Source organism: Convolutriloba macropyga, chromosome 4, assembly GCF_964194025.1.
Source record: "Convolutriloba macropyga chromosome 4, txConMacr16.3, whole genome shotgun sequence".
Classification (NCBI taxonomy): Eukaryota; Metazoa; Xenacoelomorpha; order Acoela; family Convolutidae; genus Convolutriloba; species Convolutriloba macropyga.
This window is the reverse complement of record NC_134471.1, coordinates 4,548,298-4,574,130: the sequence shown is the minus strand read 5'-3', so window position 1 is coordinate 4,574,130 and position 25,833 is coordinate 4,548,298. Positions and strand designations below refer to the sequence as shown.

Genomic DNA, 25,833 nt, shown 5'->3' with positions numbered 1-25,833 from the left:
AATTGCATATTACGGTGACTGTCGGAAGTTATTATAGGTAACTATTATAATTATAGGTTTCACTAGCGCTAATTTCAGCCATTTATAGTTTAGGGACAACAGATCAGTCATAAGGAGCGGTTGGAAATGTCAAAAATCATCATCACTTCAGTTAAGTTTGTGAATAGTAAAGGATATGTGAAAATAGCAAAAGGTACGAACATTTGGTTTGCATTTGATAATTTTGGTCGAATTGACCAAAGGCGGACGTAATCGACAATCGAGGCAAAAATAAAACCACTGTTTCGAATTTGATTTTATAATCAAAACTATTGTCTACAGTTGACATAACTATCTTGTGTAACGAATTTGATTAATTCCTACACATCCCTGTTCCGACCACTGTTCTGACCAAGATCATTAGTGGGGGAGGAACTCTATGCTCAACTGGTTTTTTTTGCGTAGTCAATTTTCGCCGATCTATATGTGCATAGTAGAGTTTTGAATGGAATCAGTAGCAAGCTTGTCAAACGTATAATATCAAATTCAAAAGATTTCTTTTGATTCCTACTTTTTCCAAGGAGTTACGGAGAGGTTTAAAATTTTGTCAACGATGGCCTCACTTCCTTCGTTTTGTTCATATTTTCCGGAATCCTTTTGAAATTTTGATGAATTCTATTAAAGTTATGATACAATTGCTAAAGATCGCCTTATTGGCTTTACGCTTCAAAATAACAGTGTTGCTAATTAATTGAACAGACTCTTTTGGCAAAAAATTTGGCTAAGGTTTAGAAAATTCGGATTTTTTTCTTTTTTTTTCTATAAAAATATCTTCTAATATGCTTCATTACCCAACTTTCATCGAATTGGCTGTAATGTAGAAATGAATAATACAGGCCCGATGAATTACTATTATGCTTTGTAAGTAAAGCTATGGTTTTTATGGCTCCCACAAAGTGTATTCGTAAATTTTTATTCTTTTAGTTCTTACGACAGTGTGTAATTAATCAAAGGTCTAATCCGCTATCTATGGAATCGTTGAAGAACCTGTATAATGCTTTCACTTGAGAGCAATTTTTTATTCGATTTAACTCAATATTTATTCGACATTCGTCATTTATTTTCGATATATTGACCTTATTGGCGAAATGTTTGCAATCAGTTTTGTTTTATCAACGAGCAGCAAAAGCACGACTAATGTTTGTTTAATAATGCAAGTTTTTAATCTAAAAAATACTTCGATTTTAAAGGGGCGCTGTCATTCTTTTTTTTAAAAAAAAATTCCGAATGTTTTGTTTTTTATCTTTTTGACATTAATTAAACAACCAAATGATTGCAAATACAAACCCAATTACTAAAGGTTAATTGTACGACAAATAAAGTCCATTTAACAAAATTTTGATTAGCGAAAAAACTAGTGTTTTTTCGCTTCCGCAAGTAAAACTTGTTTTTTTTTGCTTGTTTGAAACTTTGAGTTTTGCCTCTATTCGTAGTTATTTTGTAGTGTTTTGAATTATTCTCACTCATGAAGGCCAAAATAGATTCATGCGCTTTTAAGACTCAATCTATTTTATAATTTTATTTTAAAGGTCTTTGGTTTTCATGACTGCTCAATAAGTTCTTTTCAAAAAATTTAATAGTTTGTGAGCTTTGCCACTTTTTAGGTTATTACTTTCACCTTAGTATCAGCTAAAAGGGACGTAATATCCTTTTTTAAGGTCATTAGATTGTAGAGTTTTCGTAAGTTTATTGGTTTTTGAATATTTTCCTAAGTTTGAAGTTTTTTGCAGACCCGTTCGATAACCGTTTTAATGACACATCAATGAAAATCCACATATCATTTTTGGGGAAAAACACGCAAATGACTTTAAACATGGTTTTCATTGAACAGATTACGATTTTTTGACACCATTTTCTAGCAACATTTAGTTGATTTTTTGCTTTTTAGATGTATTATTTTTTTGTAGTCGTATGATATTATGGACAGTGACAGGTTCCAATGGATTCCCACGGATGAGCAATTGAAATTCTTCATTGATTTCAGTTGACAGCTAAAGGTGTTCTTGACTTCGACATTAAATATTTTCCAAAAGTATAAACGTATTTTCTAGCTTAGCTCGAAATTTGAATTATTTGTTAAGGTTTTACCTGATGCTATTTTAAAATTGCTTCTAAGTTGTTTTTAAATAGATAGAGATTGAGTTTTGGCCATAATTAAAGATTGTTATTTTGTTTGATTTTGTTATTTGTGTTGATTTTGAGTCTCGTTAATTGCAGGTATCATCGAATTTCTAATGCTGTATTATTTAATTTGCTAAGTGGTCTGTGTTTAAAGCATTTTAAAATGGATACATCAATTATTTTTAATCATTATATGAATTTTTGCAAAATTTCTATCTCTTCCTAATTTGGTAGAAATTTAAGTAAACACGTGGTTAGCTGGGTTTGCAATAATATATTCCAGCGCATACGAGCAAACCTTCTTGATATCACTTAATAGCAGATTTCAACTGTCAAAGCATTGCTATATAAACAACTTTACCCTGGTCGAGTTGTCAACGTTGAAATCGCTGAAAACTGTAAGAGTTGTTTTGAATGCGGTGAATGGATGTAAGAAATGCGGTTTTTAGCGCTGAATGGGGTTAAAGTGCTGATGATAAAAATTTCACCACTAATTGACCTGTAAAAATCACCGCATTTTTTTTTCAGTATATTTTTTGCACAATAATGTACCGCGGTTTTCACCGCAATCATCGCGAAGAGATGCGGGAGCATTGCGGTGATTTTTTTTCACCGCTATTCATCACAATTCTTCCATTTTTCCGTCAAAACCTTGACCCGGGAACTTGTGCAAAAATATGCTTGTTAAATTTATCATGGGAACAGATAATTAGAAGAACAGTAAATATATGCCAGTATATAGGAAATTTGGGAATATAGATTTGGTAGAAATTCAGGTTGAAATAAAGATAAGATATATAGAAAGATAGAAAGTACTAGTACCGTTTCTACAACATGGACCAATTTCTGCTGAGAAATAAAACGGACTTCATTAGACCAGCTGAATTGAATCTGCTTTGTGATTCAATTGATGAGAAAAGTTTAATACAGCACAAAATCTCAACATAAAATCCAGCTTAGATAAACACTAGCATAATTTTCGAAAAATTAACCCAAACTGGGAAGCTCCCAGCATTTCATATCAATGAACTTCAGCCACATGTAACCTATTAAATAGCCCGTTTGATTGCGACAAAGCTCAGAATTCCATAAATACTTTAATAATTTTTAGTGAATGTATTTTTGTTGCTTGTCTGAACTGGGAAACTGTCGGCTAAAAACAATTACTCATTACGACAAAAATTTCCAAACTACTGTTTTCAAATAAACTTGGCGTTTCGTGGATATGAGTTGGCAGAACTTTTATGATTTGACGGAAGAGCATTTTAATGACACATTTCTTTTCTCAGCTTTCAATTTTATTTAGAAAAACGCAAACCTTACGTGAACGAAAGTAGGAACCAATTTACCTTCATAAGTAGACTTATTATTAGGTTATTTAGACTGCGTCTCTATAATTTTTCCGCATTATCCACCAACATGCTCTAAATTTTGCAGAAAATTTCTCTAGAATCCTATTGTTGACGCACTCTAAGCTGAAACGTTGGCGAAATGCTGAATCAAAATAGTTGATGGAAATTTCACCTTAAAAAATTTCTTAAGATTTGATTTTTCTTCTAGAAACATTCTCCGACCATAGATAAAGAATGTTAATATAGGTTTTATTTTGCAAAAATTTCCTATAAAATCTTCTGCAATAATCTTAAACAACTCTTGCATAACTTTTTAGGAAAAATTAAATAGTTTACGAGTACTTGCACTTAAAGATTAAAATCTTTAGCTATTGTTCATTTAAAACTAAGTCATCATATTTATTATGGATCATCAACCGGCAAAACCCTATAAAAATGAAAAACAAGTGGCAAGGGCATTGTAATCGGTGCTGGAAAATTAAGAAAAATATTTGCAGCTTCATTCATTGCTCCAAATTCTTTCTTTGGAGTTCTAAAAGATGTAATTCAGCAAAGAAACCTTGATTATTTTTTTTTGGATTTTGTAAAAAGGGCGATGGAATTAGGCAAAAACTAGATTAGGCGAAGCAAATTTTCACAGCCATTGAGCAAAAATTTCCAGCTGTCTTTTCGTCGAAATGAGGCAAAGACCCATTAACACAATTAAAGATGTATTCGCTTGACACTATAAAATACTCAAGTCTCCCTGCCAATCGCCTTAACAAGAGATTAGCAGACAAAAACAAAAAGCAGGTTTTTGAATATTGTAAATTTGCAAGATTTAGTTTAAATCTACTCCACATTTTTTCTCAAAGTTGCCCGCGCTATATAGCAAACACGGTTTTTGCAAAAAACTTTGCGAGGTCTTATGTGTGAAAAGTTTTCCGAAAAAGTGATTCCAATTATCTTGATAATCTTTTGAAGCATTTCGTTTTAAATATTTTGAGCTGAGGAGAATTGATAACACGTTGCACGGATCAACATAAGGCCAGCAAAAACTGTCTTGTCTTTCATGCTCTCTCGCTCTTTTGCTCTCTCTCTCTCTCTCTCTCTCTCTCTCTCTCTCTCTCTCTTTCTTTATCAATCCCTCACTCTTAATCTCACCATCTCTCTCTCTCTATCTCTCTCTCTCTCTCTCTCTCTCTCGCCAAGAGCTCTTGACATGATATAAATATACGGACAAGAAAACATCATAGGGGATTCATTCTTCTTTGAATCGTCTCCCCCGACTTAGTGGGAATAGAACTGTTACGCTACCAAGTGCACGTGCTCACTTTTACATAGAAAAGTACTATATAACACCACATAAAATTTAATTGCGCTGGCGAAAAAACACGGTGGTCGAAACAGAAAAGATCTCTCATTACACTCGATGCTAATAATCCACATGTATCAAAAAGGATCTTTTCCGTTAAAGTCCATACATATTTTTTTGCGACCCCCCAGACGCACATGCAATTTTTCTAACATAAGGATTTACTACGTATTGGCAAGTGTCCTGTAACGGGGGAAGGAGCAAAACGAACTGAGTGACACAAATTGAAAAATCTGCCAAGAACAAAACTTGCAAAATACGCAATGCCACAGTACCCATTCGATACCTGTTGATAATTAACGTCACGAAAAACGAATTTCGAAATAGCCGTTTCTATTACAAGCGTCTTTAATTAACTAATTTTCAGCAGATAATTGTCTTTGGAAAAAAGCACGTTTAAATTTAAAATTGGCGCATATCTGGGCCGCCAGAAACAAAAAACGACTATTAGTTCCTAAATAAACGTCGTTCATACTTTTTGAAAATGTTTTGAAACAAAATTTTTGAGATTTTGAGATGAGGAGAATTGACAACACATTCTCAAACTCTCTCTCTCTCTCTCTCTCTCTCTCTCTCTCTCTCTGTCCGTCTCTCTCAAACATCAACTCTCTCTCTCTCTCTCTCTCTCTCTCTCTCTCTCTGTCCATCTCTCTGTCGCTCTCAATCTTCATCTCTCGCTTTTTCTCTCTCTCTCTCTCACACACATTTTTTCTCTCTCTCTCTCTGTCCGTCTCTCTGTCTCAATCAATATTTATATATATATATATATATATATATATATATATATATATATATATATATATATATATATATATATATATATCGCTCTCTCTCTATGACTCCGTCTCTCTGTCTCTCTCATTCTTCATATATATCTCTCTCTCTCTCTCTCTCTCTCTCTCGAAACCTTTCATAATGGCCAAAGATACGATGTCGGTAAGTTGTGGGCTGCCAAACTTCCAGTTCCCAAACAACTACTTTTCGTCACTGGTACAGCTTAAATCTCTCGAAAAGCGGCTCATGAGAGACAACATTGAAGGAAAATTACGCTAATACCATCGGCGAAGATGTAGAAAAAGGTTACGCAGTTATAGTCCCTGATGCTCAAATGGTCAAACAGTGGTCGGATAAAGGATGGTACCTACCACATCAACCCGTAATCAACCCGAACAAACCGGGGAAAGTGCGTAGGGTACTAAATGGTGCACCGAAGTTTCACGGTACTTCCTTGAAAAAATCTTTGCTCACTGGCCCCGATTTGCACCAGAACTTAATCCATGTACTACTCAGGTTCCGTCAACATCAATTTGCCGCGTCCGCAGATATTGAGGGTATGTTCCTCCAGGTTGGTGTCCAAGACCGTGATCACCCATCACTACGTTTTTTGTGGCGGGAGGACCCCACAAGAAATGTTGTAGTGTATCAATACACGCGCCATATTTTTGGAGCTAAAGACTCACCCACTTGCGCTAACTATGCATTGCAACGCACGGCCCGAGACAACATAGGTGAGCAACCAGAAGTAACCAAAGCCATCCTGGAACACTATTACATGGACGATTACCTAGGCTCGGTGGAGCCCCTGAGAAAGCTCTCAATAGATCGAAGGAATTTGTGCATCTTCTCCATCTATGTGGGTTCAAGCTTACTAAGTTGTAAGCAATGAATCAAATCTGGCTGATTAAATTGATGGGTCACCTCAGTCAACCGAACCAAAAGTATTCGCGTCATCTAAGGAGGAATCATCAGATGTGCTTGGGTTGAAATGGGGTCACAACAATGATACCCTAGTTGTGCTTCGAGGTACCTCCAGTACAGTAACTAAGTCTTTAACATAACACTTGTACTGAGCTTAGTGTCTAAGGTATTTGATACCATTGGTCTAGTGGCACCACTTACCGTTGTTGCTCGATTGTTACTAAATGACATCTGGCGTGTCCACGGGCAGCATTGGGATGAAAAGCTATCGAAAGACACTGTAGAAAAGTTCCTCGAATGAAGTGCAGAACTACCCAAGCTTGCGGAAATCACTATAACGAGGAGATACTTTTCGGGAAACTTTGAACAGCTGGAACTACACATGTTTGTGGATAGTTTGCAAGAAGCTTTCAGTGCTGTTGCATTTCTCCGAGCTCGACTAAATATTTCGAGTGGGCCCCAAACGGAGCTTGCGTTTGTCCTGGGTAAAGCTCGTGTAGCACCTATGAAGGTGATGACAATTCCGAAGCTGGAACTACAGGCAGCGCTACTGACTGCTCGATTGAAACATGTTACCTGTCGAGCTCTCACAGTGAAAGTCAACAGTGTTTTCATGTGGACGAGAGCACTACTGTCTTGCAATGGCTTAACTCTACAACCAAGCACCCAAAATTTACTAAAGACCGTGGTTGCGCGATCTTAGAACACACTAGCGTTGACGAATGGAACCACGCTGCCTCAAGTGATAACCCAGCAGACGCCAGTACACGTGGTATTTCCGCTGAAGGTTTGCAATGAAATAGCTGGGTGATGGGCCCAGATTTCCTAAGAACCAAGCAATTCCCGTACGAACCAAGCACTGAAGTAGTTAATGACATCAAACTCGGTTTAGCAACCAAATAAACGGCTGATACTAACTCATCATTGCCCGCAACCGCAACTAGCTCAACTAACGAACCGCCCCCGCAACTAATCCCCTTCGATAAGTTCAGTTCTTATCAAAAGTTGCTAGGAATAACAGTAAACATACTCCAGCTGTTGTCCTCGAATGAACGCTACCGTAATTTCGATGGTAGTATATTGGCTCCCAGTGAGCTTGAAGCCGAGCGTCATCTTCAGTATCTCGTTTAATGAGAATCTTTTAGTTCCGAAAGAAAAGATCTCCTGGAAAAAAAAACCCGTTAAACAGAGTAGCCGTATTGCCCCGTTTTCGCCCTTTGTCAGTCCAAATGGTCTAATTCGTTTGGCTGGCAGTATCAAACGGTTGGTCGAAGTTGATTTTGATGTAAAACATGCTATCATTCTCGACGCACGCCATGCATTTGAATGTTGGTCCTTAGACACACCCACGTTAAACATCATAATCAAGGTATTGACTACCTGCGGGCTAAAGTACAGGAACGTTATACCATCCTTAAATTACAATCCTTACTGCGTTCTATTAAATCCAACTGCGTCACGTGCAGAATGTTCCGCGCTGCCACTATTCCACCCATCATGGCTGACCTCCCAGTAGAAAGACTCGCACACCCATCTCCTCCCTTCACGAACACCGGGGCCGACTACTTCGGCCGGTTTAATTTAACTGTGCGTAGGACTACCGGGAAGAGGTGGGAATTCCTCTTCACATGCTTAACTAGTCGTGCCGTTCATGTTGAAATTGCTCCGTCCATGAACGCCAGTTCCTGCGTAATGGGAGTGGACCGGTTTGTCTACCGTCGTGGTACACCTCCAATTATTTGGTCAGGCAGTGGTACCAACTTCGTTGGCGCGGAAAAAGAACTACGCGAGAATTTCGAAAAGTGGAATACTATAAATATTGCAGTGGAAATTGCCCAAAAAAAACGTTAAGTGGAGGTTCAACCCACCCAGCGTGCCACACCAATGTGGCATCTGGGAGAAGCTAGTAAGTAGTTTCAAGCAAATGCTTTACACCATCCTTGCTACTCGTTGCCTCACTGATGAGGTCTTGAACACTACTTTTTGTCTCGTGGAATACGCACTAAACGTACGCCCGAAAACGCCCGTAAGCGCCAACCCGTCCGACCTAGGCGCAATAACGCCTAACCATTTACTACTTAGAAACCAAGCAAGCACAAATCCGTTGGCGTTGACGAGTTTGATCACCGTATGCGTTACTCCCGCGTACGGTCTTACGCTAACGCTATTTGGTCTCGTTGGATCCAAGAGTACGTCACGACACTGAACCGACGTTCTAAGTGACAAACACCCGCCGAGCAACATCTAAAGACTGGCGACTCGGTTTGGGTAGTTGAAGAGAACAACCCAGTGGGTTACTGCCCTACAGCTCGGATTACAGAACTCTGTTACGGATCAGACAGCGTCGAACGCTCCGCCGTATTGCGCACGTCTACCGGATCGCTCGTCCGCCCGCTTGTAAAATTAGTGCCCATACTCCCAACATCTTCTGGGTCGGAGAATATTACCGAGTAAATAAATCTAAGCGAGAGAATATTAGCCAATCAGAATCGAGTTTTTCAAATACGCATAGAAATCATTCCAATTGAATAAAATACGTTCTAATATTTGTAGAAAAATAGCAAAAGGTCAAATAACATAATTTCATTAATTCTAATCATAAAACCTATCAAATCAGACAAGATTCGGCTACATAATTTTCGGTTTTTTGGATTCATATGTGTAGAATGGTGACCGGTCTAAATCTCAAGTATCAAAAATAGACTGATACCAGTCAAATGAACAAAAAGACGTTGCCGTCTAAATTCTCACTTGTTGCTATGATCGTACCAATACTAATACGTTGTGGTAAAGCCTATACGTTGTCTTATGTGTTACCATATAAAAACGAATTGAAATCGATCTGCCTATTATAGTATTGTTTTATCGTAGATAGCTAGAAACACTGGGGGGGGGCAGAATAGATCGAACATTTCATTTAATGCTAAAATTCCCAATGTGTCAAAAATACCCATTTTGTCAATATATGCGATGCCATAATACTCAATTAACTTGCTTTGATTTTTACCATCACTGACTCTATTTCAAAATAGCCATTCTTAATACAAGCTTGTTTTATCAGTTAGTTATCAACAGTGTCAATTGTGATTAAAACACATATGTGGAAATTTTAAGATGGCGAAATCTGCGGTGCAGAAACTATAGTGCAAGAATTTTTATTATATGCATAGCCAGAAACGTAAACATTCGGTATTTTGAAACTTGCAAGTTGAGTTTTAAGCAAGACTGCGTGACTCTGCAGAAGGCATTTTGAAATTCTGGCCCAACTTATCGAATCGATGCGAGGTGCTCGATACAAATTGTGGCAGGATTCAAATACAATTTTTATTAGATTATTTTAACAAAAGGGAACCTTAAGATGTTCTTATATGAAAAAATGTTTCACTTTTAAAATTTAAGCATGTAACTTTAAACCAAGTGGTTATATTTATTTTAATTTACATGTTTCTCAGAGGATCTAATCTGATACCCCCTCCCCCAAACCCCACCAGCTTAGTGGACATATATCTTTTACGCCCCCAGGCGCACGTTGTAATTCTTTACTTAGTAACATGCTATATAACAATACATAGTTCGTAACTGGGAGTGTTGGAGTGTAAAAAACACTGGGGGGGGGGGGGGGGAGAATAAATCCGTTTCAGATTTAAAAATTAAACGCCAATGTTTCTCAGTGATCTCAAGCAGAGTCAAGTGACGTATATTTTTTATATTTTCATTTTGTTCCACTGGCTTTTTTTATAACCGACTCACCCCGTCCTCAATCCAGACTGCAGTTCCATTGTCGTAAGTGTAGTTATGTCTTCTGTCCTGAAGTTCCACCTCTGACATGTCCACACTGTTGTAATTCGGCTTATCTGTCTCCTCCCCTTTGTGGTTCACGTACTAAATACGACACAACGCGTCAAATGAAGGGTACTGGAAGCTAGCCCCCCCCACCTGCCAAATAAAGTGGAACATTTGGTCCATTTTACGTCTTTAATTCCACTTAACGTATATTGATGTAAAAAGGGCCTTACAGTGTGCCTTAACTTATCTTGATGTGTGCACTCTTGAACTCTCTCGAGTGAAATCACATGTTTTTTTCTCGTGTGATGAAAAATCAGACTATTTTTCGTGTAAAAAATGCGTCTCGTGTGATTTCACGCGAGAAAATTTTCCTCGTGTGATGAAAAATTACACGATTTTTCATGTGAATGAATGTATGAGGAAAAATTGCAAATTTTATAGAAATTATAGAAAGTTTTTCTCGTCCCAGTTTCCTTTAGAACACAAACCTGTTCTGTGAATGATAATTTCATGCAGCATTGGACTTTTTTTCAGTGATTTGAACCAAAGAATTTACGTAAAAACAAAAAAAGAGTGCGCCACCCAAATTAGTGTTGCATAAAACTTATTTGCAACGATCATTTTACGGATAATTTTACGGATAATGTGTACAAAGTATATGTAGCGCACTCAAAAGTTGTAGGCTCAAAATGCTTTCCCAGAACCGTTGCTATACTTAAACACATGATTCACAGAAAACACAACATTTATCGATAATTGGCCCATAAAAAAGATTTTCTGTTCCCACTTGTTTGGTTTCGAATACAACTAATTGTTAGGTGAAAGACGTATCACAAAAAGTCAATGAACGTGAAAAATTGGGCCATAATTTTAAACAATTTTTCACCGACATTGAAATGTTAATGGCGAGCAGAATGTCTGTAATTTTTTTTGTGATGGCTTCCAATCCTTGTCTGAACCGTTTTCAGCATTACCCCAATTCCATCCTTATTGGGCCATTATTTGACCAATATTTTCAATCAAAATTTCATGGAAAATTCTTTTTATTGCCGATCACATCGATAGTTTTGAATCATATGCAGTGTTTCAGTGGATGAGTAACAAATATAACAAGAAGATCTGTATTGGAATATGATGCGTCATTGTATCTGAAATATTTGCGCCTTCATTTTGACGCAACCTTTTCTGTCTCATAACCGTTTGCTTCTCTGGAAACGGATGATGGTTTGACCTCCCAGTTCCAGGAACCGTGATTGAATTCCGTCAAAAAAGCAAAAAAGCAACTGGCTGTCTCCTAAAGAGACGTCTTTCACTGCAAGCTAATAAAACCAAAACTAAAGATTTTGGTTGCTACTTCATTGTTTAACATAAAAATCGTGTGTCGGCACGTGATTTTCCGAAAAGAAAGTGACACACGATAAATGTGGCTTTTACATGACTATTCATGTTATTTTAACTGGACTTCTCGGGTTTGGCATCACATTTTTTTGTGTGATTAACATGATTTTCCATGTGATTTTTCATTTAAAATCACAAGAAATTTTGTTTGTTTGCACACGAATTTTCTACTTCACATGAGTTTTCATGTGATTAACACATGAGATGTCGTGTGTTTCTACTTAAGCAATCACGTAAAATTTCATGTAAATCACACAAAAAATCGTGATGCCCAATCCGATAAATTCATATAAATTTACATGAAAAATCATGTAAAAGCCTGATTTATCGTGTGTCACTTTTTTCCCAATAAATCGCGTGCCGACACATGATTTTTTATGTGATCTCACACGAGTGGGTTTAAGAGTGTAAAAAGGGACTTACAGTTTGGCACAAAGCAGCAAAGAAACGATTATAATAATTGGTATGCATCATTATCAAATAGATTTTTGCTTTAAAAAAATTTTTTTTGTTGTAACTTAATGAATTCTTGGTTCACAATGGATCGTTGTTATTATTATCAATTTAGTTCGAATCACCAATGGAATCACTCTTGCTAGTTTCAATGAAAAATTTTTCCCTGACCTATTTAGCCTTTTCTTTCTCCCAAATTTTTTCAGCCAATGATTATTGCCCAAACGATGAGACATAAAATTTTGGTGTAGAATAGTCGATAACTCATCTTATAAAATTTGATCCGTAAAAATAAAAGAAAACATAATGTTGCAACACAGAATGCTTGCAACATACTTCTCACTATTTTTCTAAAATCTTCCCAATTCTCCTAAAGATGGTTTCTTTGAGAATATTCAAACACAACTGGAAGCAGTTTTTTTGGGGAATATTTGAGTACTTTGTTCGTGTGTCATATTGTTTGTTTTGTTACATAAAAGCAAGCTATCAAAATATAATTACTAAACGGTTAAACCCGACAAAATTTATTTGCTAAACTTTTTTTTAAAATACATACTTGTTTAATAAAAACCAATTAAACTTAACTAAATAACTAACTGTTCCTTAAGTTGAAAACCAGATGGCTTTCAACTTAAGGTCCGCAAAACAAGCTGCATCTAATCTTCAACATATAAAAATAGACAACTTCAGAAATCGGCATAACATTGCATTTTCGATTGATGACAGGGTCGAACTGTATCGAGGAAACCAATTAACTGGAGAAATATAGCAGCAAAATCTACGTAAATTCAAAACGGAAAAAAGTCGATTACAAATTTTTTCTGACTTTAAGTGTATCTCTTATTTTACTTCCGTCTAATGTTAACTGCTACAAAAAATTTCTTTGTTTTTCACCTTCAGGAAAGACTTGTTTGGTTATATTTCAGACACGCAAAGGGAAAAAATGCAGAGTAAAATCTGATGAAAATTTCAAGCTCGGGAGGAAAAGTAAATTTTCTCCTATTATTGAATAATTAGCAGCATCACTATAACAACTGCTTAACTGAACTTGCATCAACAAAATCTACAAAACGGCTAGATGCATCGGTATTTTGTATATCTTAAAACCAACATTAATTTCTTCAGAAGAAAACTCATCTAAGACTTGTTAAAAGCCAATTCAAACTAGCCCCCACAAAATTCGATGCTCAGACTAGATTAGAGGGGTGTTCAAATCGACAGGTGGAGGAGGATAGACAATGAGAGTAATGGGGGTGGGGGTAATGAGGGGGGGGGGGGGGGGGGGGGGGGGGTTGGAGGGGGGAGTGAGGTGAACGAGGGGGTCAAACTTTTAAGAATAAGAACCGCCCTCTAAGACGCGGCTCTAATAGAACTTAATGCCCTCCAAGCGCTAACTGTTTATCCCGTCCTTGAAGACGAAAAGTCAAATGGGTGAAACGAAAAGTCGGTCAAGCAAAAAAGTGCATAAAATTGACGCCAGGACTTTGTTTGAGAGAATTTAAACATACCCGGCAGATTGCCGGAAAATAGCCGCCGTTGATTCCAATAAGCATGATTGGGATTGAAATAACAGAAGATATTGAAAAAAAAGATTTTTGTACAAAAACATTTTTTTAAGTCCGATTTATTTTGATGGCATTTCTTAGTTGAACATATTTCTGTTTCTTAGAAAGAGGCTACAGGGGCTCCTATCAATAACAACAAGCATTAGAGATGGTAAATAAGACTTATAGGAACGACCTTCAAATAGCGGGCATCTAAAATTGGGCTTTATGGGTTTATCCCGTTTCTATTTCTGACATCCATTTTTGTACTAACTCTGTTCATTTTGAATTGCTTTGCTGAGCAACTGATGTTCAAAATCACTTTTAGCAGAATGAGAGAAGAGAGAAACTAGCCTAGAGAAGTCAAAAAGATTTCACGCAAAATGTTGAAAAGGCGGCAAAATGAGGTAAAGCGAAACATTTTTTTTTATTCGACGAAGTAAAAAACATAGCAGGACAAGTCCTGACGTACAATTCAAAGAATTTTCATTAACTAAACAGAAAACTAGAGAAAAACGGACTATGAATGGATTGGGAAAACCATTTAGAAAAAAATCCGATCCAAAAAATCGAAAAAACTGTAAAAATCGAAGTGAAATTGCCGCATGTGAACAAAAAACCACTACCGATAAAGCGAATTTTTGTTCAAACACCGTATTCTCACTCTACTTTAAATTTAGAGCGAAAAAATTTCACGCCGCAGAACCACTCGCTTTTTCGCTCCACTTCCTGTTTCGGCGTGACCAAAATCACTACTCCAATTTGACTTCAGAAATCATGAAAATGTGTGAACAGATCTTAAAAAAAAACATACCCGGAAGAATTCCGGAAACGACTCGAAGTGAAAATCCATTTAAACGCCATCCAACTACTCATCAAACAAAACGTGCCTTCACTAATTTATGATTGTCTTGAAACAAAGTCATGAAACAAAAAAGTAAAAACAATAAAACCAAATCTGTTAAAATATGATAAAATTTCTGATCAAATTTTGTTATAGATTGAGATCCCGAAAAAACTATCTCTGCCAAAATAACTTCATCCAAACAACTAGTACTTACAAAAACCACTTATGTGAATATTGAGAAGAATACTTTAGGCTAAAATTATGAAAAAAAAATAGCTATTAAAAACAACTTTCACTGAAAAACTGGAAAAAGTTACTAAATTTTTTAATATTTCAAAAACATATAAATCCAAAGAAAAATTCCCTTCGGCCAAGAGGGTAGACAGATGCTCGCAAAATAACTGGCAAGTCATAATAGGCAAAGAAACTTAGCAAAAAACAGAAAAAAAACGAAAACCTGCAAAAAATTAAGAAAAATAGTTCCAATTATCGATATTTTTTGTCAAATTTCTCAACAAAAAATGATTCTCACCCACAAAACTGCAACCAATTGCTATCATGAAATTGCTCAAGTAGAAGGGGTTTCTTCAATACCCATTTGAACCAGTCAAACAAAATAATCGTCAAGAAAACGCAAAAATTAGCCCGAAAATCAGCAAAATACATAAAAAACCTCCGAATTATCATAAAATTCATATGAATTTACAGAAACCTTCAAACCACTACCGAAACGAGCCTAAAATTAAAACAAAATCATAATCAAACCTCTTAACCAAAATAAATGATAAAAACTGCTTCAAAATGCCGCACGTGAACAAAAAAATTTCGCTCGCTTAGAGAAAATTTTTTCACACATCAATTTCTCGCTCTCTCAAAAACAGCGGTATGAACAAAAACCACTCTCTTTTTGCTCCACTCTTCAATTTTGTTCAGCACAAAAACCACTCCAAATTTTTTCACGCGTTTCATTTCCCGCTTCAAAAATCACTCCAATAAAATTGATTAAAAAAAAAAGGACTTCTCCAATACTCCTCTTCGAGTCGTAAAAAAGACAGCGCCCCAATACAATTCTTTGAATTGTTAAAAAAAAAATAGGAGCGCTATAATAGCCGGCTGAGAAGATGAGGGCGGCTATTAATCAAATATGAAATAAAACACGAAATCAGAAAAATTGTTTTGCTTTTCCGAAGAACTGTGAGTTTGTGTCATCTGATCGTTTTTATTAATCCCTCGCCCACTGAAACAGATCTTCTACATTTCATATAAATTTTCAATACCGAAGAGAAATTGTTTGATTGCTAAATCTGTCAAAAACGCATATCAATGAATTACGAACTCACCTTAGGCCTCAGTTCGGGATGATTCATTATGTAGCCGTTGTTTGTGATCGAAAAGGTGTAGCCATTCAGTCCCAGCTGAAAACAAAAACAACCTCGTTTTTTATGATACCGTTGTATGACCGTCATAACTGATGGTAGATACGAGCATGACACGAAATTAGCGAAAATCGTTCGGCTGTTTGAGATTTAGGTCGAGTGGACTAACTCTGTACGATGGGGTATATGTGTTCATTTCATTGATAGGTACGTCCACGCCTGCCACTCCTAGCAGAATGCCCTCATTGGCCTAAAAAGATGAAATCCCTCTTTATTGAAGCAAACAAAAACAGAATAATAGGAAATTTGACAATCTGAATCAAAATTTAACACTTATTTAGCACCAATTGTTTTATGACTATCTTGTGAATATTTCCCGGAATATATCTCCAAAAGCTTACAACGAAATTTTGGTCATGGCGGGGGATTCCCTTTCCCTTTTCGCCATTACCCCCATTTCATCATTTTACTCCCTTTAGATATATTGACACAAACCCCCCCCCCCCCCCCCCCTCACGCCAGACACTACTATATCGAAATGTGGAGAATCAAAACGGGAGCAATGCCGGGTCCAGGGCATTTGACCCGGGCCATTGAAAAGTTTAAATATAATGAAACTAGAACAAATATAACTGCGAAATAGCAAGGAATTAAAAATCACCGAATGAATTGTTCTTACCCTTTCAACGACATTGTCGAAAGCTGGTGTCGATACAGTAGTCATCAACCTCAAGCCCTAAACAGATGAATAATACAAGTCATAACAAGATAACTGGCTAGTTATAACTAGTTATAAAAAAGGTCGAGACTATCAAAAGCAGCAGCTGCAGCCGATTTAGATGTGAGATACCATTCAACTATAACGACAACAACAACAACAATAGGGTGAGTGAAGCAATAGAGGATATGAACAAACACCAAATCCAAAATAAATATAAATTCTTGCCATTGTAAATTTTAAGTTGAGCATTAGAAACTAGAGCAGCTCTCAGAAATTTGATGATTTCGAGCAATGAATTTTTGTCTTTATCGAAAATTTTAACTCTGAAGTTAGAGGATTGATCAGGCACCACAAATTTAGCAATTTCAAAAACTTGTTTGATTGGGCAAGAAGATATTTAGATTTTTTCCGATTTAGAATCGCAACAAGTTATTGAACTACAAGATATTGCAACTTGTGAAATTTGCTAATTTTTGAAACGATTCTTTAGCTGGCGATTTGAAGACGGACGAAAATGATACCGGTCCACGCAATCACAATGTTGAAAGTCTTACCAATTTCTGACATAATTTTTAATGTGATTTTTGATTGCTTATAATGAACAAACGCTCAAAAATGTCGTAGAATGTTAAACGTAATTAGACCGCCTATATACAAGGTTTATCAGTATTCTAACCAAAACAGTATTCTGACGACTTTGCTGGCTTCGAAGAGAAGTACTCTACGAAAAATACAAAAAAAGAAAGAAAATTTTAACATCGAATCTTGGTAATTTTAGTTAAAAGTAAAGTTATTGACCATGTCGACTTTGACATTTTCAAGACTGCTATTGTTAGCTTGAGTTGTTTTAGTTTGGGTTCTCTTGTATTTTTTCAACCCAATTCTTCTTACTGGCAAAATCAGTAGGATATTAAATCTGTATAACTCAGTGGCAAATAAACATTTTAGTAAAATTTGATAACATTCTCGTTTTCATATCGAAGTTGATAAAAGTTTTCAAATCTAAGAAAAATGTCAGCGGCCCAATCGTATTCATAGTATTTTTTGTCGTAGTACAGTCTTAAAAAACAAATCCAATAAACCTTTTTTTTCAATCGCATGTGGCCTTTAATGTAGTAGTGATTCTAGATCTGATCTTTTCAAATCAATATCGAGATTTGGTTTGTAAAGAGGTAGAAGTTTTTCCAGGAAAAATTGGGTTTCCTTCGATTTTGTATTGACGTAGATTCTAAACAATTTTTCACAGATGAAGATGTTCGTCTTCTCACCATCATTTTCTTAATTTCTTGCAATTTTTTCACCCTTTTTTCTTTTGATGAAAAGTAGAGATTTTGAAATCACTTCTCGTTTTAAGAGAGCTGTTAAAAACTCGTGGTTTTTAAAAATTCTTGCTTTCGTATAGCATTTTTTTTAACTGATTACCTCAGAAGTTAGACAAAACGGTCATTTTAGTCACTCCGCTTCGCCTCCAAGGTTGAGGTCCAGACCCAAATTGAGTTATGATCAGACCCAGTCGAGCGCACACCCGTGTGTTCCCAGACCTAAATTACAGGGTCTTTTCGGAAGTTCGAGCGCACTACGGTCTGGACCATGGTCTGGAGATGGTCTGATCAGAGGTCATTTTGGTCTGTAAAGTCTGATCATAGGCGGATTCGAGCGCACTTGGGTCTGATCAGAGGCGACTTCGAGCGCAATTGGGTCTGATCATAACCTCTTCGAGCGCACTTTTGTCTGATCAGAGGCGACTTCGAGCGCAATTGGGTCTGATCATAACCTCTTCGAGCGCACATTTGTCTGATCAGAGGCGACTTCGAGCGCAATTGGGTCTGATCATAACCTCATCGAGCGCACTTGGGTCTGATCAGAAATGCTTTTGAACGCAATTGGGTCTAATCAGGGACCATTTCGAGCGCATTTTTTTCCATTTTTGTTTTTTTTTAATGAGAGATGTTGGCTCTGCCAGGAGGCAGCCATAAAGCAGCGTTCTGATCAGAGACTCATCTAAAGTCCGATAGCTCTGATCAGAAAACAGGAGTCCAGCTGATAACAGAGGCCCGTCCCCTTCAGAGAAAACTTTGATCAACTGGAGACCACGATGTTTCTTATGGAAAGCTGTCTAAACTCATCCATTGAGTCAGAAATATACACTAAAAGGTACACTAAATAAAATTTGTTCTCAACAGTTGGGTTTCGTTTTCTTTAGCAATACTTTTATAATTGATTTTTCCTTAGATGAATTAAATACTGCAAACATCAGTTTTTTTGAAATGAATATATTATAGCAAATTTAGAAGATTTTTTCATGAGTAAAATCTTTCTCTGATCAGACTATTTCGAGCGCACTTGGGTCTGATCAGAGGCAATTTCGAGCGCAATTGGGTCTGATCATAGGCGGATTCGAGCGCAATTGGGTCTGATCATAACCTCTTCGAGCGCACTTGGGTCTGATCAGAGGCAACTTCGAGCGCAATTGTGTCTGATCATACTCTTTTCGAGCGCACTTGGGTCTGATCAGAGGAGACTTCGAGCGCAATCGGGTCTGATCAGAGGCGACTTCGAGCGCACTTGGGTCTGATCAGAGGTCTAATATTTTTATTCAAATTCATCTCAAATCTTTTATTCTATAGCTAATTTTGCAGTAAAATCTCAACCAACGTGTGTGTAAGTTTTGTATGGGCGTTTATGGGGTAACCGGTTTGTCTTTGTCTGTTTGTCTTTGTCTGTGTGTGTGTGTGTGTGTGTGTGTTGTGGGTGGGGGTCAAGCGATGGGGTTAGGGTTGAGAAGAAGGCTGATGAGAGGGGAGTTCAACTCGATAGGGGGAGGAGAGTGGAAAATTTAAGTGTTGTGGTTTAAGGACGGGAGGGCTGACGATGGCGATTTTGAGTGTTTTTGATCAGAGTGGTCAGCTGGGGAGATGGTCTCGACTGAGTCTGATCAGAGGCTACTTGGGTCTGAAATTGGGTCTGATCATAGTCTGATTAAGGTCTGGGCAATGGTCTGAATTTGAGTCTGGACCATGGTCTGGAGATGGTCTGATCAGAACTCCTTTGGTCTGGAAAGTCTGATCAGAACTCAATCAGTCTAGAAAGTCTGATCAGAGATAATTTTGGTCTGGAAAGTCTGATCAGAGATAATTTCGGTCTGCAAAGTCTGATCAGAGATAATTTGGGTCTGGAAAGTCTGATCAGAAGCAAATTTGGGTCTGGACCTCAACCTGGGCTATTCGGATTGATAATCTTTTATACATTTAGAGTACTACTTTAGATGCCTTATTGATTAGTGCGTGGCTTCGTTTCAAGTGGGCTTCGCCTCGTCGTCTCAACTCTAGTAGTTCTCGACTAGTTTCGTCAGAGGTCAGCTGTTTTTCAGGTAGCGAGAATTTAATTTTTGAAATCGCCTGTTGTTTGTGACTTCGTTAATCGATAATTGTAGCGCTGGTGGCAGCTGTAGTCACTGCTGTGTCTGGTTAGTTAGTTGTCTGGCTCTCGTCTCTCTCGTTCGTGACTTTGGAGCTTGCTTGCTTGGTTCGGTTGCCAACTCGGACTGGACTAATCTTCGAGGGGTAGAAACGGTTGGGCGAGCTGTTGACTTCATTGATTGTGGTATCCAGGCCAGCAACTAACATGAATCTATGGTTTTTTGGCGGGAGATTGAATTCTCTTTTGGGAGATGAAATAACTTTCCTGACCGACGCTTCAGATATAGGAGAGAACCCTTGGCTTTGGTCTGTTGTTTGTTGTTTTGTCTTCATTTGAGTACTTTGAAGTTGTTGATGTTGCGTTTGAAGAGAAACTTTTACAGTGAAAGATTTGTTTGCTTTAAAGATAGCAGGTTGTAATATTTTCTCAAAATTTTGCACGGCTTTGAAAAACAGTTTTTAAATGATAGAAAGTTGATAAAAAATTTTTTTTGGACCAGAACTTTCAGTCTATTGTTTCAGTCAGAATATTTATATCGAACAGTTTTTCTATAGTTATGCAGAACCGAATATATACGTGAAGTTTCTCACCAGCGAGAAGTCTCAGAAAAGAGAGATGATGAAACCTTGTTTAAGATTCTTGGCAAGAAAATGTCAAGATATTTAGAAACTTGAAACATCTTTGCGTGCTTTTCTAGAATATTATGCTAGGATTAAGTCCGGGGCTTAAAACAAATATGGGCCAGTCGGACTTGGGTTGTGGACAGGGGGGGGGGGGGTGTCCGATGCACCCGAGATCGTAGTCTAGATATCAATTGGCGTCGAAGATATATGAAGCTTCATTTTACTGGGATGCGTTATTATATCATATTAGCATATCTATCCATGTATTACAACATACAAATGGGAACCAAGTTCATATTGTTTATTGACCGTGATGACAACATTGAAGATGACGCTGTATTTACAAACAGACATTCGAAGTATTTATAATGAGGTGGTCCCAACTGCTCACTTTCCCTTCCCAATTTACTCAAAAAGATGAGGCGTTTTCAGTATCCGTATACAGGAATAGAGTTGGGAGAGGAGGAAACGATGAAGGGTACCCTTAAACTGAACCCCAAAAAATGTGAGAATATGGCTGATTTTTGTCGCATTCACTCTTATATAACTTTTGCTACAAAATTTTCCAACAATGGAGTTTTTGAAAGAATGGCGGCGAATGGTTGAAATTCGGGTAGTGGTGGGGGTGGGGTTCATGGGGGGAGTTCATGGGGGGGGGGGAGTTCCTGGAGGGGGGGGGGGGGAGGAGTTCACGGAGGGGGTGGGGGTGGTGAGCAGTTGCTGCACAGTTGGACTTGAGAAAACAGACATTAATTTTGAACTAACTATTCGGATTTTTCTGAACTAACAACACACAAATCTATCATGACGTCATTTTATCAGCCGACTAGCATTGGATCTCGGCTAAACCCTAACTATGACATTGACTCGTTTCCCTTGGAGGGCACCTGGTGGCAATAAGTGGCCACAAAACTAGAGGGGAAAATAGACTTCGTTTCGGTGTGAGAATAACGTACATTATTCTTTACAACCACAGATCACAAAAAAAACACAAATTTTTAAACCCAGTTATACTTATGTTTTAAATTATATTGGTTAGAGAAGATTTAGGATCTTTTCCGTTTGCCCTCCGCGGTTTAGAGGGTAATTAACCTCAAAAGACTGTCAATATTATTACACGGTTTACAATGTAATGGCACATGTTCCTCATCAGGGAGGGGGCAGGAAATAACAGAAGGGCCCGAATAATACCTAGACAAAGAAACGCGTTCTTTTTTAACATATCTGGACATTTTTCAACTTCGTTTTTCTCGAAACGAACTGTTTCAAACCAAAACTGATGTCAATTAAGAAAACAAAAAATCAAGGTGAACAACTGGAAAGAAAAACTTGGAAAAACTGAAGTCTATTTAAGAGAATTCTGTGTTTTACATCAATGGCGCATCTCGTTCCGTTAACTAGAGTCGGTATCATCAATTAGTCAGTCAGGCATTAACCCATTTTTAAGAGACTTGAAACGCGCTTGAGAACAAGTAATAACTATAGATTAAAAGATTATAATAACACCAATACTGAGCTAAAAACATTTATTAATTGCAGACACCCCGCCAGTCTTTCTATCCAAAAAAATCAGGATTGAGTAATAAAAAAATGGTTTGTCAACGACCACTGATAATTTGACGCAGATCATTTTTTCTGGGAAAACGTTCTTATTTTCATTACTGAAAATTACATAGTTACTGCTGGGACAAAATCCGAACACTCGTGAAATATGGATGCGGTATCATCTCGCCAAATAGAGTACAAAAAAAAGCAAAAATTGTCATTGATTTAATTGGTCGAGAAAAAAAAAACACTGTAGCTTTTTGCGGTTAATTAACCTACAGTTGGCATAGCATAAAACTAGAAGCTATAAGTTACCCCGTTTGGAGATGTCTCGCGGTCATTGGGTCACTTGATATGCATCCAGCATAATGGAACCTGAGATTAATTTACCGAAAAAAAGATATTCTTTATTTTTGTCTCAACACAATTCTATAGCGTATTTATTTCAAAACTTCAAAAAATAACATCTTAACATAAAGATCTTAACATAAAGATGGATTTTTGTACTGTGCTGGATTGAACAGTAAGCCAGTCATAAAATAATGTTCACATATTCTTGAATGGCTAGCAATAAAAACTCTATAATCTTGGTACGCCTGCCATTTTCAATACTGCCATAGGACACAACAAGAACTTCAATTCCCAAAATGGCATGATATTTGAAATGTCATGCTTCTCGTTCAAAATATTACGTGGGAAAGTACACGGGATACAGAAAAACAATAAATTTTTCATATTAACACAAATGAAAACTATATAAATCCCTCGAATATTGCTACCAAATGCAATATCAAAACTATTCAAAAGACATAAACAGTTTCTTCAACGAGGAGTTAAAAGTGTACTAATTTCTGGTACATATGCAACTAATCTAAACACAAAAACACAAAAAGATCAGATTATCAGAACACTAGATACGGTATAATTTCCATTTGCTCATTTATCAGGATTATGTCAAAGAAATTCGTTCATGTTTGAGAATCGTACGAGATGCTAAACTGTTAGAATGTAAAAATAAATTTTTTTCTAAAAGTAAAACTTCAGTAAATCCATGGAGCTGATCTGATTTTAAAAAATTGATAAAAAATGGGAAACCTAAATTTACAAAATTTAAAAAAGCAAATGTACAAAATAAGACAAAATAACTTGGCGAAAATTAGACAAAATGAATCAATAGAGAATTGACAACTTTTGAGAAGCTACTTGAGTAATGAGTGACAAATTTTCAGTTATTTACCGTTCTTCAAAGATTTATTAATGATAATTACAATTTTTGTTTTTTTTTAAAAAAAATCGATATTGAGGTTAATGCATTTCTAGGGGATAGGAATCCTAATGAGTTTTTATGAATGCCTTAAATTAGTGCCTTTTATAAACCATCATAACTTAAATGATCCAAAAAAGAACATTACTACAAAAAAAATCGGCTTGGGCTGCAGAAGAATTAAGAAAATTGGGGTGACAAGGGATAGGGGGGTTAATAGCAGTACATATGAGATTCAAAAACATTTTAAGAGATGAAAATAGTTGTGAAATTTTAGCTTATACAGTGTTGAATGAGTCTCTGGGGGGGGGGGGGGGGTAAATAGAAGTACATATGAAAATAAGATTTCAATAAAGACTACTTCTTTTGAACTGTTTTATTGCAGCTGAAACAATTTCGAATCGCGACCGTGAAGGTGCTTTTTAATCAAGTAAGGTGAAGATACAATAGCAAAACAGGTGTTAATAACAATCTCTATTCTACACAATATCTAGCTTCCCTTAATACTAATAGAACAGTTTCAATATAAAACAGACAATGATACCAAGCAGCTGATCAACAGTGGAATAGATCTGGTGTGGATATATATATATATATATATATATATATATATAATATATATATATATATAATATAGCATTTATGGTCAGCTATTTGGATCAGGATGTTCGTATTATATATTCTACACTCCACTCCTATGGGCACAACGTCAACAAGGGTTATGGCAATGAACGACTAATCAAAACGATGTTGATGGAAAATGATGAAGTAAAGGACACGGTGCATCAGTTAACCGCACTCTCAGACAAAGCCAAAAGTTGAGACAACTCATTGATCGTCCAAATACTTTTTATCTAAATGCATAAAGAAAAAATAGTGCAATTTTTATGAGATCTCAAGTTTAAATCTCATTCAAAAATATTTCAAAAACCAAACTTTGAAAGAATCAAACAGCGCAGATGCTGCGGTTAATGGATTTCAGAGCTGGCGGTCAAAAAACAAACGTTTTTGAGAGATGAAATAGTTGTGAACTTTTTACCTTATTCAGTGTTGAACTAGTCTTTGTTCAGCGGATGATGCTATATTCGAGATCCGAATTCAACATTTTTTTATGAAAACGAGTTTGTTAAGAAACAGTTATGTGACTCCGCTTGAAGTCACTGAGAACTTCTGGCGTTCATCAAGAACCGCGAAGCGAAACAGTTATGTGACTCCGCTTGAAGTCACTGAGAACTTCTGGCGTTCATCAAGAACCGCGAAGCGGTATGCTTAAAACACGAAACGCGCACGTTTTAAAATGACGAAAGTCAACGAAAGTCAACTTACTTCTCGCACTGCAGGCATTTGTTCTTGATTTTCGATTGCAAATTATTGTGAGAGAAAATGAACAATAAATATTTTTCTTTCATTGAGTTTAAATACTTCAAAACATAACCGACTAAAGTCGGGCAAATTGCTCTCAAACTACCGGTGAGCGGTTGGCTTTGGTGCTAGCCAGCTAAGGCTTAGAGAAGCTTGCATTAGGGGTATTTGTGCCCAGTGGGGGATATCACTGATAGGGTTGGGAATGCCCGAGGGGATCAAACTTTTAACCTTTTAAACGAACCGCCCTCCGCAACCTGAAATTTTCTCCTCAAAACACTTTCGGTGAATCGCATAGTTAGCGACTAGTAAGCCGTAAGGTTTTACGAGAACTTACTGCCCTCCTCTTTATCCTGCTTATGAGGAGGAAAAGTCGAATTGGTCAGACGAAAATTTAGTCAAGCGAAAAATGGCATACAAATGATCATATGACCAATATACTTGCTGCAAAATTCGATTGAGAGCAATTGAAAAGCTTATTATTGAGGTTACTTTTTAGAGGTAAAAATTAGAAAACTGGGAATGAAACCTTAGCTCAGAAGTTTAATGTTTTTTTTTCTGGTTGATTTTATTTACACAGGGGGCAAAAAGGCGGTTCTTGAATAAATTCAAATTCTAACAAACTTTTTAAAGAAAAAAATGAATTTCTTGCGTATAGTAAATAAAAAAAGATAGCGCCGAAGTCTGTTCGAATCGGTTAAGATACTTACGGCAGACAAAATGCCTCCTAACTTTCCGTTCAGTGGGTTGTTACTGAAAACATTATTATTGTAATTTTGAGCTTTTGATAGGATAACTTCAACCAAAAAGTCTGCATTAGAAATTTTTCAGCAAAGATGTCAGCAAAGATCTATCGCGATTTTGCAAAAAATGACTCTTCGCAAAAAAAATCTAATATGCATTCTCAAAATCTATATTTAAATTTTAGCA

At 36.8% G+C, this 25,833-nt stretch overlaps 1 protein-coding gene across 1 annotated transcript in view; it reads right to left on the bottom strand.

The window, feature by feature from the left end:
• LOC142337955 (voltage-dependent calcium channel subunit alpha-2/delta-3-like) overlaps positions 1-25,833 on the bottom strand; it is a 202,868-nt gene that overhangs the window by 91,811 nt on the left and 85,224 nt on the right. Inside the window, exons 12-16 of the mRNA XM_075387588.1 lie at positions 16,648-16,704; positions 16,138-16,218; positions 15,933-16,007; positions 10,315-10,446; positions 2,983-3,006 (exon numbers count right to left, since the gene is read on the bottom strand). Of these exons, the coding sequence (XP_075243703.1) occupies positions 2,983-3,006; positions 10,315-10,446; positions 15,933-16,007; positions 16,138-16,218; positions 16,648-16,704 (369 nt within the window). The remainder of the gene's footprint in view (positions 1-2,982; positions 3,007-10,314; positions 10,447-15,932; positions 16,008-16,137; positions 16,219-16,647; positions 16,705-25,833) is intronic.